Genomic DNA, 13,527 nt, shown 5'->3' with positions numbered 1-13,527 from the left:
AAGAATATAAGAATGGCCATACTGGGTCAGACCAAAGGTCCATCCAGCCCAGTATCCTGTCTACCAACAGTGGCCAATGCCAAGTGCCCCAGAGGGAGTGAACCTAACAGGTAATCATCAAGTGATCTCTCTCCTGCCATCCATCTCCACCCTCTTACAAACAGAGGCTAGAGACACCATTCCTTACCCATCCTGGCTAATAGTCATTAATGGACTTAACCTCCATGAATTTATCCAGTTCTCTTTTAAACCCTGTTATAGTCCTAGTCTTCACAACCTCCTCAGGCAAGGAATTCCACAGGTTGACTGTGCGCTGAGTGAAGAACAACTTCCTTTTGTCTGTTTTAAACCTGGTACCCATTAATTTCATTTGGTGGCCCCTAGTTTTTATATTATGGGAACAAGTAAATAACTTTTCCTTATTCACTTTCTCCACACCACTCATGATTTTATAGACCTCTATCATATCCCCCCCTCAATCTCCTCTTTTCCAAGGTGAAAAGTCCTAGCCTCTTTAATCTTTCCTTATATGGGACCCGTTCCAAATCCCTAATCATTTTAGTTCCCCTTTTCTGAACCTTTTCTAATGCCAATATATCTTTTTTGAGATGAGGGGACCACATCTGTATGCAGTATGTGGGCGTACCATGGATTTATATACGGGCAATAAGATATTCTCCGTCTTATTCTCTATCCCTTTTTTAATGATTCCTAACATCCCATTTGCTTTTTTGACTGCCGCTGCACACTGCGTGGACGTCTTCATAGAGCTATCAATGATGACTCCAAGTTCTTTCTCCTGATTAGTTGTAGCTAAATTAGCCCCCATCATATTATATGTCTAGTTGGGGTTATTTTTTCCAATGTGCATTACTTTACATTTATCCACATTAAAGTTCATTTGCCATTTTGTTGCCCAATCACTTAGTTTTGTGAGTTCTTCACGGTTTGCTTTGGTCTTAACTATCTTGAACAGTTTAGTATCTCCTGAAAACTTTGCCATCTCACTGTTTACCCCTTTCTCCAGATCATTTATGAATAAGTTGAATAGGATTGGTCCTAGGACTGACCCTTGGGGAACACCAATAGTTACCCCTCTCCATTCTGAAAATTTACCATTTATTCCTGCCCATTGTTCCCTGTCTTTTAACCAGGTCTCAAGCTATGAAAGCATCTTCCCTTTTATCCCATGACAACTTAATTTATGTAAGAGCCTTTGGTGAGGGACCTTGTCAAAGGCTTTCTGGAAATCTAAGTACACTCTGTCCATTGGATTCCCCTTGTCCAGATGTTTGTTGACCCCCTCAAAGAACTCTAATAGATTAGTAAGACATGATCTCCCTTTACAGAAACCGTGCTGACTTTTGCGCAACAATTTATGTTCTTCTATGTGTCTGACAATTTTATTCTTTACTATTGTTTCAACTAATTTGCACGGTACTGATGTTAGACTTACTGGTCTGTAATTGCCAGGATCACCTCTAGAGCTCTTCTTAAATATTGGTGTTACATTAGCTATCTTCCAGTTATTGGGTACAATAGCTGATTTAAAGGACAGGTTATAAACCATAGTTAATAGTTCTGGAATTTCGCATTTGAATTCTTTCAGAACTCTTGGGTGAATGCCATCTGGTCCCAGTGACTTGTTACTGTTAAGTTTCTCAATTAATTCCAAAACTTCCTCTAGTGACACTTTAATCTGTGACAATTCCTCAGATTTGTCACCTACAAAAGACGGCTCAGGTTTGGGAATCTTCCTAACATCCTCAGCCGGGAAGACTGAAGCAAAGAATTCATTTAGTGTCTCTGCAATGACTTTATCGTCTTTAAGTGCTCCTTTTGTATCTTGATCGTCCAGGGGCCCCACTGGTTGTTTAGCAGGCTTCCAGCTTCTGATGTACTTAAAAAACCTTTTGAGTTTTTGGCTAGCTGTTCTTCAAACTCCTTTTTGGCTTTTCTTATTACATTTAATTTGGCAGTGTTTATGCTCCTTTCTATTTACCTCACTAGGATTTGACTTCCACTTTTTAAAAGATGCCTTTTTATCTCTCACTGATTCTTTTACATGGTTGTTATGCGATGGTGCTCTTTTTTAGTTCTTTTACTGTGTTTTTTAATTTGGGATATACATTTAAGTTGATCCTCTATTATGGTGCCTTTGATAAGTGTCCATGCAGCTTGCATGGATTTCACTCTAATCACTGTACCTATTAATTTCTATTTAACTAACCTCCTCATTTTTGCAAAGTTCCCTTTCTGAAATTAAATGCCACAGTGTTGGGCTGTTGAGGTATTCTTCCCACCACAGGAATGTTAAATGTTGTTATATTCTGGTCACTATTTCCAAGCGGTCCTGTTATAGTACCTCTTGGAGCAGATCCTGTACTCCATTCAGGACGAGATCGAGAGTTGCCTCTCCCCTTGTGGGTTCCTGTACCAGCTGCTCCAAGAAGCAGTCATTTAAAGTATTGAGAAATGTTGTCTCTGCATTTCATCCTGAGGTGACAAGTACCCAGTCAATATGGGGAGAATTGAAATCCTCCACTATTATTGAGTTTTTGAGTTTTTGATTTTGATAGCCTCTCTAATCACTCTTAGCATTTCATTGTCACTATCACTGTCCTGGTCAGGTGGTCGATAATAGATCCCTACTGTTATGTTCTTATTAGAGCATGGAATTACTATCCATAGAGATTCTATGGAACATGTGGATTTGTTTAAGATTTTTATTTCATTTGATTCTACATTTTCTTTCACATATCGTGCCACTCCCCCCCCCGCACGACCTGTTCTGTCCTTCCAATATATTTTGTACCCCGGAATGATTGTGTCCCATTTATCATCCTCACAATCAATTACCTTGGTGGTAATACTGCTAAAAAGGATCGGGGGATGTAACAGATCACAAATTGAATACGAGTCAACAGTGTGATGCCATTGTGAAAAAGGCTACAGTGGAGTCGCATCTTATGCGGGGGTTAGATTCTAAAGTCAGTGCGTAAGGCGAAAATCGCGTATAGTCAGAATTAGCCTTGAATATCCCTTAAATTGCCCATAAAGTATAGTATACTGTACATGGTTTTGTGTATATGACCCTGTACAGTAATATGTATAAATGTATAATGTGTGCAGTAATGTACAGTATATAATAAAGAATACATACACAAAATATAATTTTACTGTACTGTATTTATAATTACATAAAAGAGAGAGAGAGAGAGAGAGAGAGAGAGAGATTGGCGCTGTACACACTCCTATGATTAGTCTTCCTCTTCCCCTGACAACACTACTGGGGGGTTGTCAGGGCTTGATGTCGATCCAGGAGACGGAGGTGACGGAGAGCTTGGGTGATGGAGAGCAAGTTGTAGACGAAGTGGTTGGCTCTGGTTCAGCTTGAGAAGTTGATTGCACAGGCTCATCTGTTGCTGGTTGTTTTACCTTGAAAAACATGGTGATTGGCAACTGTTGCTGTTCTCTCTTGAGCTGCTCAAACATTTCTTGATATGGTCTCAAATCATCCGTAATACTACGTGTGATTTTGAGGCTTTGTTCCATAAAGGGATGGTATTCAGAAATTAAATCATTCAAGTGTTTCACTGCTTGGAACATTTCAGCAAATTTATGAAGATTCCAACTTGCTGGCTCTTCCTGTTCATCGTCGTCATCCTCCTCTTCTGTAGATGATTTTATCGGTTCCTCTAATTCTTTGTTAGTCAATGTTTCCTATAGCTCTCAATTAATTCTTCAATTTCTTCCTTAAGGATGTCGACGAAGCCATCACTACCCACTTGCCTGGCCACCTGAATAATGCGTTTCACTTCTTTGTCAATGGTCGGGAAACCTTTAAAATCATTCACACATTCTTTCCATAGGTTTCGCCAACATGCATTGACTGTTTCGGGCTTGATTGCATCCATTGCCTGTTTAATATAAGTGATACAATCGGCAATGTTGAAGGACTTCCAACACTCCATCACATAAAGATTGGGATCAGCATCCATAGCGCAACATATCCATGAGAATGTAAGCCTTGTGTACGTGGCCTTGAAACAGCAAATCATGCCTTGGTCAAGAGGTTGGATGATAGAGGTGGTATTTGGGGGGAGAAAGATGACTTCAACATCGTTATGCGCAAACTGGAGTGCCGCAGGGTGACCACGAGCATTGTCTACTATCAGCAACACCTTAAAGTCAAGTCCTTTCTCTTCGAGGTACTGCTTGACCTCCGGAATGAAACATTTGTGGAGCCAATCCAGAAATAATGCTGCCGTCACCCAAGCCTTTTTATCAGATTGCCAGAACACAGACAGGAGATTTTTGTTCTTGCCTTTAAGGGCCTGGGCATTTGCAGTCCTGTAGAGCAAGCCTGGCTTTATTAAATGCCCAGCCCCATTGCTACAAAACAACACAGTCACACGGTCTTTAGATGCTTTGAAGCCAGGGGCTTGTCTTTCTGATTTCGAAATGTAAGTGCGGTTGGGCATTTTTTTCCAGAAGAGCCCAGTCTCGTCAGCATTAAAAACTTGTTCCGGAAGATAGCCCTTTTCTTCTATGATTTTCTTTAATTGTTCGGAATAGGCTTTTGTTGCCTCTTCATTGGCAGATGCAGCTTCACCAGTAGTCTGCACGTTTTTGAGGTTGAAGCGGTTCCTAAAACTGTTAAACCAACCTTGGCTGGCTTTGAATTCCTTCTCATCAGAAGGCTGTCCCTCTTCAGTGGGAGGTTTGAACAGCGTGTAGATGCTAAAAGCTTTTTCTCGCACGTATTGCCATCGATAGGCACATGTTTACAGTTCATGTCTTCCAGCCATAAGTTTAATGCCTTTTCAGTCTTCACTAAAATCTTATCACGCACCTGGCTTGTCACCTTAGCAGTTATTGGAGTACTTGATGCCACAGCTTGATGAATTTCTCTTTCTCGAATCTTGATGGCACGGATACAAGATTCGTTGCAGTTGCAACTCCACGTTGGAGACCGACATACTGTCTCTATAAGTCCAACACCGCCAGTTTTTCCTACAGCGTTGGAACAGATGGCTGTTTCTTCGGTTGAGTACCAGATGAAGTAGTTGGCTTGCGTTTAGGGGCCATGTTATATGAAAAATACGTATCTTTAAACACTAGAATCACACTCAGCGCGGTGAGATGCTCACACTATGAGAGGCACGTGGGAACTGAGACCGACTGAGGGAACAGCAGATTCACATCTCCCATCTCATGCTCACTCCAGGGCCTATGCTCATTGAGCGGAATGGTGGGTGGAATCACCCACACTATTTATCTTGTTGTTTTTCTTTTTTTTTTTTTGCCAAGTGCGTATAGTTGAATTCGCTTAAGTTAACTGCACGTATGATGCGACTCCACTGTATTACGATTCTAGGGTGTTTAAACGTAAGTTTTGTATGTACGTGTAATGGGGTGACTGCCCCACTCCTGCAGAAAAGGGGTAAAAGCCACAGAAAGGGCTGTGGCTGGGAACAGCTAGGCTGATTGGGGAAAGCAGTCACAGCTGGGGCCACGCCCCAATCAGGCCACAGCTGGCCCTTATAAGAGGGCTGTGGGCCAGAAGCTGGAGAAGTCTCACTCTAGCCCTGGAGCGGGAAAGGCTAGCTGCTTGAGAGCGAGGAGTGGAGCATTGCTTAAGTGGAGCATTGCTGTGGAAGGGCAAAGGGAGCTGGGGAACTCCAGCCTGGTATACCCCCAGAATGCAGGCCTTGGTAAAGGCCCAGAAAGGTACTGGCGCTGCAGCAGGGCAGCCTGGGAATAGGCAAAGGCAGCAGGTCCTACCCCCTTGCCAATGATGAGTGGCCATTACACTGCAGTCTGCCCCAGTGAGTGGGGGCTAGATGACTGGCAGTAGCCACTGAGGCATGGGGGGTTTAGAGGGTTGGGGGGGTTCCCTGGGAGGGGAGACCCAAAGTGTGGGGGTACTGCTGGGGCAGAACCCTGAGGTAAAGGGGCACTGGGGTCCAGGAGGGACATGGGGGCCAGTGGCAGGCAAGACACCGCCCTGAAGGGGCGCTCTGGGCTGGAAAGAGCTAATTCTCGAGACAACCAGCAGGAGGCACTGCACCAGTGAAGTGTCGCCTCGCTACAGTAAGACACAGAATGTGATTGTCCCTCTCCACTTGGCACTATTGAGACCTCAGCAGGAGTGTTGTGCCCAGTTCTGAGTGCCAGACTTTAAGAAATATATTGAAAAATTGGAGAGAGAGTCCAGAGGAAAGCAACAAAAGTGATAAAAGCTTTAGAAAACTTGACTCATGATGAAAGGGTAACAAAACTGGACGTGTTTAGCCTTGAGAAAAGAAGACTGGGAGGAACCACTTAAAATGATGAAAAAAGTAAAATAAGCCAGGAGAGCAAGGTATAAGTTGAAATATTATTAAGAAAAGATACAGATTTTAGAGCTGTTAAAAAGGAAAAGGTGAGAAGATTTCATGGCAGACGTCAAGACTGCAAGCCAGAATAATTGAGTGAAGGAAGGATGGTGAAGGAAGGAATTGGCAAGGTTTAATGGAGCAGGAGATTAGATGTTCAGTTTCTACCAGGTTCAGGTTGAATTGGCAACTGGACATTCCAGACTAGATGTCAGAGAAACAGCTACAGATAATAAAAATTAATAATAAATACTGAGCTCTTATTTAGTGTTTTGAATCAGTAGAACTCAAAGCAAGAGTGAATGGAGGGGAAGAAATCAGAGCAAAGAGATTAGGAAATTATTCATGTAGTATTCAGAGTAGCAGCCGTGTTAGTCTGTATTCACAAAAAGAAAAGGAGTACTTGTGGCACCTTAGAGACTAACAAATTTATTTGAGCATAAGCTTTCATGAGCTACAGCTCACTTCATCGGATTCATTTAGTAGTAACTGAAGGAATGAGAGCAGATGAAGTCAATCAGCCCTGAATTGAAGCAATATACTCTACAGATTTTAACATGGGGCCTTTGTGCCCTAGCCCTGCTTAGGGTGTTAATCTCAAGCGTTTCCACATACACAAGTTGTCAGTTGTGCTGATAAGGGTCCATCATTACTCCTCATGTGCCTCCTCTGGCTTCTGAATCCCCACTCCTAGTCTACAGGTGGGCTCTACAGGTGGGTTGCAATCCATTTAACTGGGGAAGTGAGGTCTCAGGATGTGTACATTATTTTGATGTTACCTACTTTGCTGATTTTCTGGACCAGCCATTCATACATGAGACAAATGTGGGACAAGAAATGATGAGTCTCAGTTCTGTAAAATGATTAGATGTTTGCCTGTTATCTGTAGAATTAAAACAAATAATGGAAAGTACTGGAAAGAAAGACCATGGTTCCCAAGTTGGAGTAACTACACTGTCTTTATATTAGTTACTCCAGATTTACACTGGTGTAACTGAGAGCAAAATTTGGTTCAGTTTCTCTTTCTAAATTCAGATGTGATAACTATGGGTGAGGTAAGGAAGCAGAGAGTAATAATGGTATCTATTCCAGACCTGTATGGCTATAATGATTATACAGTACAACAAAGTAAGCTTTATGGTCTCACTTCTGCATTAAAAAGTGCAGATAACTGATGGGGAATTTTTTTTTAGTATTAAGATTTGTGTCCTCCGAAAGTGTAGGTTAAAAATGCATATCTTTCTGCATATGAAAGCATTAATAATATCTCTCTTTCCATGCAGTCGAGGTACTGAGAATAGGCTAGCACTTCGACGACAGACAATACTCCGGGAGAAAGGTAGAAGGCTGGCCAATCGAGGACCAGCGTACATGTTTAATGATCATTCCACAAGCCTTTCTCTTGATGAGGAGCGTTTTTTGGATGCAGCAGAATATGGGAATATTCCCGTGATTCGTAAAATGCTGGAAGAATGTACCTCACTAAACGTGAACTGTGTGGACTACATGGGGCAGAATGCTTTGCAGCTCGCAGTCGCCAATGAGCATCTGGAGATTACAGAACTTTTACTGAAGAAGGAGAACCTCTCCCGGGTTGGGGATGCCTTGCTCTTGGCTATTAGTAAAGGTTATATTCGGATAGTGGAAGCCATCCTAAATCATCCTGCATTTGCTGAAGGCAAGAGACTTGCATTAAGTCCCAGCCAATCAGAATTCCAGCATGATGACTTTTATGCATACGATGAAGATGGAACCCGGTTCTCCCATGATGTTACCCCAATCATTCTGGCTGCTCACTGCCATGAATATGAAATTGTCCACACCCTTCTGAGAAAAGGTGCTCGCATTGAAAGGCCACATGACTATTTCTGCAAATGCAGTGAGTGCAATCAGAAGCAAAAACATGACTCTTTCAGCCATTCTAGGTCCAGAATCAATGCTTACAAAGGTCTGGCGAGTCCTGCTTACCTCTCCTTGTCCAGTGAAGACCCGGTAATGACTGCCTTAGAACTTAGCAATGAGCTGGCTGTGCTTGCAAATATTGAAAAAGAATTCAAGGTAAGTGTATGGTCAACAGATTCTGATTTGTACAGAATTAGAGAAGTCAGTTAAATGTGCTCCCTGCTGCTCCACTCCTTATGGGGTAATATCTAGGAGAAACAATGTAGAACACTAATGGTAAGGACGGATGATGCAGAACATCAGAAATTGATGTGTTACTCACACTCTCTTTGGCAGTTGCCAGGTATTGAAGGAACATGGAGATTCTGGTACCGTCTCACCCGTAGAGGTGGTCATTCTGGGACAGGGCCATAATCACACACTGGCAGGGCAAAGTGAAGTAACTTGTACCTGTTTTGTGGACTGAGGTCTTCAATCCCCAGGAGTCTGCTTATTGCCCTATGTGGGCGACCAGTATTGTAATTCATAGTATGGGGAATGGGGTGATAGCACTGAGCTGCTACTCCCCTTCTTGCACGGGTGGGTGGCGACTGGGCAAGCAAAGGAGAGGAATGGGCACAGCCTTGGCTTTACCCCCACTAGGCCCTGGCCCACTGAGCCTGTGCAGATGGGAAAACAAGCTGTTCCAGGGTTAGGAAGATGGTCAGCTGAGGCTGAGCATCCAGACACTGTAGTGCAGCATTGTGGTATTGGCTGGCTTAAACAAAAAGTTCCCTTACTTTGTCTTCAACCCTAGGGGTGAGGGGGGTAGGGTCCTCTCCTGACTCCCACCAGGATCACTGTTCCCTGGTCTGGAACCCTTCTGCGGTCATTCCTGGTTCTCTGTAGGTGGCACTGGGTTGATCTCTCTCTGCTGGAGGCTGGTCTCCATGGTGCTGGATTGGCCTGGCCCAGGCAGCTAGATTTCACAGCTGTGCAAGAACTCCCTTTGGGGGCAGTGGGAGTTTGGCAGGGACTCCCTGAGCTGAGCTGCTTGGCTTCCTGCTTCCAAACCAAAAATGAAACTAAACTATCTGTGTGTTTGAGTCAAGCTGTCCCCTCATTTGGGCCTCAGCAGCAGTTTCTACTTCCTTCTGTCCCATCTCTGACTCCAAGCATGCTGGGAAATGATGTCAGAGGACTCTGATAGCCATCATATTTGTAGTTGTTCTGGTAGGGCCCCCTTAGAGACTCAGTCTGGAGCTCCAGGAGCTGGCAAACTCCAAATGTTGGGTGGGGGGGAGAGGGGTTACATCTACATTATTAATTACTCCTGATTTATGCTGATAAATGAATTTCCTGAGTGCCAGTTGGGATATAAGAGAGTTCAGTCTCTCTGGGCAAAAGGGAACTAGAGGCTTGGACAGGGGAAGTTCTGCAGGGAAACCTTAGGAATAGCGTAGCTGTTCGAGTTTGTATGTTTTGTTATTGTTTGAGTTGTCAGTAAGGTCAAAGCCTGGGAAGTGGGTATGTGTCAACAACATATGCTAGAACTAATTCTGGTCCCACTGAAGTTAGTGAATCTCACTGTCTTCAGTGGGGCCAGGATTTCACTCAGGCCATGTTTACACTACACAATTAAGTCAACCTAAGTGAGGTCAACTTAGCGCCACAACAGTAATTACTGTGGTTTTTCATGTCCACACTATCCTCCTTCTGTTGGTGGTGTATGTCCTCTCTAGGAGCACTTGCACCATCTTAAGAGGGGCAGTTTGGGGGGCTGAGATCCCATGGAACTCCCAACTGGGACCCAACTGCTGCCTGAACTTTCAGCTCCCCGCAGGAGGGAGCTCCATGCAGAGTGGGGATCTGAGAGCCCGAGTGGCAGCTGAGAACTCTGCAGAGAGCCCAGAGTCCAGGCTCTCAGTTCTGGGCAGGAAGGCTCCATCTGTCAGCACTGCTGGGGCTCACAGCTGGAACACTTCCCTCCCTCCCCCAATTTCAAAACAGGGACCCTACCAGCAGTGAAACCACTCATGCAATTTCAGGGCTCCAACAATTAGTTCATGCTTAGTTTGAGTAGTTCTGAACTTTACAAAATCTGCTGCAAGGCATTTAAACCAGCTCTCCAGCACCTGGCTAGATGTGCAACATTCCATGGTTTGGTGCTGTATAAAATCTTTTAACTTTACTGGACTGGAGTCAACCTTTCCTTTCTTCTAAATTGTTTTCTCTACCACCAAGCTATTACCTTCACAGTGTTCATAGGGCTATGGATGATATCTGACAAGCATTGTCCGAAATAAATATACCCTGCAGTTAGGGATATCTGTGAATCAGTGGTCTTATGAAATGAACAAGATTCCTCTTTAATACCAAAGTCCTCTTCAGCCAAAAAAGGCAGAGTAGGATTCTGTTTTATACTTGGATGAGGTAGGAGTGGAATATTTTAAACAAATGTGGGTGTGTTATTATTTGGCACAAATAGTTAATTGCTACAGCGTGTGAAGTTTGTCTCTCACGCATCCCTAACTCACTCATTATTACACGAAGAAAACAAGCAGAGTATCAACCTTAAATCTGAATTTCTATCTTTCATTCTGATATGACCTCCACTAGTGTAGTTACTCAGCATCTCACAACCTTTAGTGCATTTATCCTCTCACCACTTCTCAGAGGTAGAGAAATACTATTATCTCCCTTTTGCAGATGGGGAACTGTAGCACAGAGAGGTTAAGTCAAACCAATTACTCAACAAGGTCAAGTTCTTTTTTGTCCACATTTTTAGAGAGGTTTGTTACTTGGCTGAGTCCTTGAATGCCAGATATAGCCCTAGATCAATTTACAAGGCCTAGTTATAAAAGGGCATGCAGGTATAATCTTAGCTATTGCAGCATAAGCAGTTGCATTCCAATATTGAAAAGTTCATCTTAGAGTTGAAGGATGAACACGGATTTTAGCCATCCTTCCTGACACTTCCAGGCAAGGGAAAAACACAACATCAATTTCAACCATACTCCTGATGAAACAAACAAATTTAAAAAGAGATATTAGTCTCAAAACAAGTTCTATCTGGAGTTTTTAATTAATATCTATATATTTCCTTCTTGAGAGACATAAAATGGATGCATCTGCTTTCCACATCCATATTAGTATACAACTTGTCATGAAATTGTAAATTTTATTGCTTGGCTTCTGATATCTTCTTTGTAGAGAAACCACATTCATTTTCATTGCCACTTTATGACATATTCGAGATGCCAGGACTTAGATGACATTATTTAAAAATGTGTGTGGCTCTTTTTTTTTTTTTTTGAACAAATATCTGATTGAAATTAAGTGTGAAACATGAATGCAAGCATTTGGCTAATCTATCCAAGTAACAAACTGATGCTATGGTGTTGCAAAGGAATACGAAGCACCAGGCCCATGGGCTAATGAAGAACAAGCACGTTGGGGCATGTTCTCAGAGATTATCATGGGAATACAGAGAGCCCTGAATTTACCACAGAGAAAGTTAGTCACTGCTTTCCAGAGTGCTCCCAGATGGCAGCTACTAGAGTAGGAAGGATTCTAAGGGGAAGAAGTGAATAGAGAAAAGTTGAAAGTGGGAACAGGAATACTTATAATGGGGGAACGGGAACAAGTCATGGTAATACATTTTACTTTCTTTGGGTATTTTTAACACAGTAAAAAGTCATGGAGTGTTGTTTTATCTGGAGACAGTCCCAAGTTTATTTAATCCTTTTATGACTTAAATGTGCTTAGAAAAATCATTAAAGACATAAAAGTTTATGGATGGAGGTTCTGAGTAAACATCTCAAAAGCACAAGGCCTCTACCAGGGTAGGCTGGTCTGAGAAGTGCCTGAGTGCACAGTTTAAACTTTAACTTCATCAGAGCACATCGGGATAGTGTGACGGGGAGAAGGAAGAAAACACAGAATTAGCCTTCTGGGATGAGGAGAATTCAAACTCATTGACGGGGATTGGACAGTTATTGGACCCCTACCATCTGAATGATAACCTGAGACCTTGGGTGATCAGTGGGCGGGGGTTGCCAATAGGCCCTGTCACAAAGGAAAGGGGGTGAGAGTGGGGCAAATATCCCACCATATTGCTCTTGGTGTGAATACCTGTGGGGTGAGACAGGATTGGGGGGTGATCCTGGCCCACCAATGTAATTTTTGTGGGTGGAGAATGGATGGACCCCATAAAGGGATCCTGGAGAACCACCCTGGGGGTGAAGAGGACTCAAGGAGAGCAGCACCTCTAATAAAATAATGAGAATCTGTGGAAGAAGAAACTTCTCCACCAGATAAAGGGGGGAGGTGTGACAGAGAGCTGATAACCTGTAGCTGAACCAGCACTGTAAATCCAGTTAGTTCCCCTGGAGAGGGCCTGATTGAGGGAAGGAGTGACTAATTACTAGATCAACCTGGGCAGGGGAGGGCAAAGGAACTAATTCTCCCATTAACAGCAAGAGTAGAAAAGGAGCACAGGAAGAAAGTGCAGGATAATGAGAGAGAGAGAGGTGGGTCAGCAGCACCAGGGTAAAGGGAGATCTCTGCATGGAGAGATTTCTTCTCTCTGGCAAAAGGGGATGATGAATGTATGACACTGTACATAGAATTGTTGCACGGGATTGTAAGAGAGTAGTGGTGGATTGAACACAACTTACACATTGGTGGTTACAAACCGGAGGTGTCAGAGCCATTTGTGCAGGAAGACAGGAGCCGAGAGCAGCTCCCTGTCACAGATAGATTATGACTTTAGGCACAACCCTGAGCCAAGTGTGGAAGATAAGCTGTGGAGTAGCCTCAGAAAGCACTGCATCCCACAGGCACCCGTATGAGTCATGTTTCTCTCCTTACTTCCCTTTCTTTGGTGGGAGGTGGTAATGCTGTTAACCTTTGTAGCATTATCGATACTTATGGGTTACTTTAACCAGTTACCCACCCGAAGGTGAGGGTTGACACCTACTTTAATCTATGAGAGTTCAGCCCCCAAGATTGACAACAGTAGTGAGGTTATCAATGGAAGTGGGGTGGGGGTGTGTAATGCACAACAGAGACTACATCGTTCTCTTTCTATAATAATTACTTTTATTAGCCAACCAAACAATAGAATCATAGAAGGTTAGGGTTGGAAGGGACCTCAGGAGGTCATCTAGTCCAACCCCCTGCTCAAAGCAGGGCCAATCCCCAATTTTTGCCCAAGATCTCTAAATGGCCCCTTCAAGGATTGAACTCACAACCCTGGGTTTAG

At 43.3% G+C, this 13,527-nt stretch overlaps 1 protein-coding gene across 2 annotated transcripts in view; it reads left to right on the top strand.

Moving 5' to 3' along the window:
- The window catches only part of TRPC6 (transient receptor potential cation channel subfamily C member 6), a 168,093-nt gene that overhangs the window by 98,832 nt on the left and 55,734 nt on the right, over positions 1-13,527 (top strand). For both annotated transcript variants that reach the window (XM_038375686.2, XM_043504184.1), the window contains exon 2: positions 7,664-8,438. In XM_038375686.2, coding sequence (XP_038231614.1) covers positions 7,664-8,438 — 775 coding nt within the window. The remainder of the gene's footprint in view (positions 1-7,663; positions 8,439-13,527) is intronic.

This window comes from Dermochelys coriacea, chromosome 1, assembly GCF_009764565.3.
Source record: "Dermochelys coriacea isolate rDerCor1 chromosome 1, rDerCor1.pri.v4, whole genome shotgun sequence".
Lineage (NCBI taxonomy): Eukaryota > Metazoa > Chordata > Testudines > Dermochelyidae > Dermochelys > Dermochelys coriacea.
Note: the sequence above shows the minus strand (reverse complement) of the source record. Positions and strands in the feature narration are given on the sequence as shown.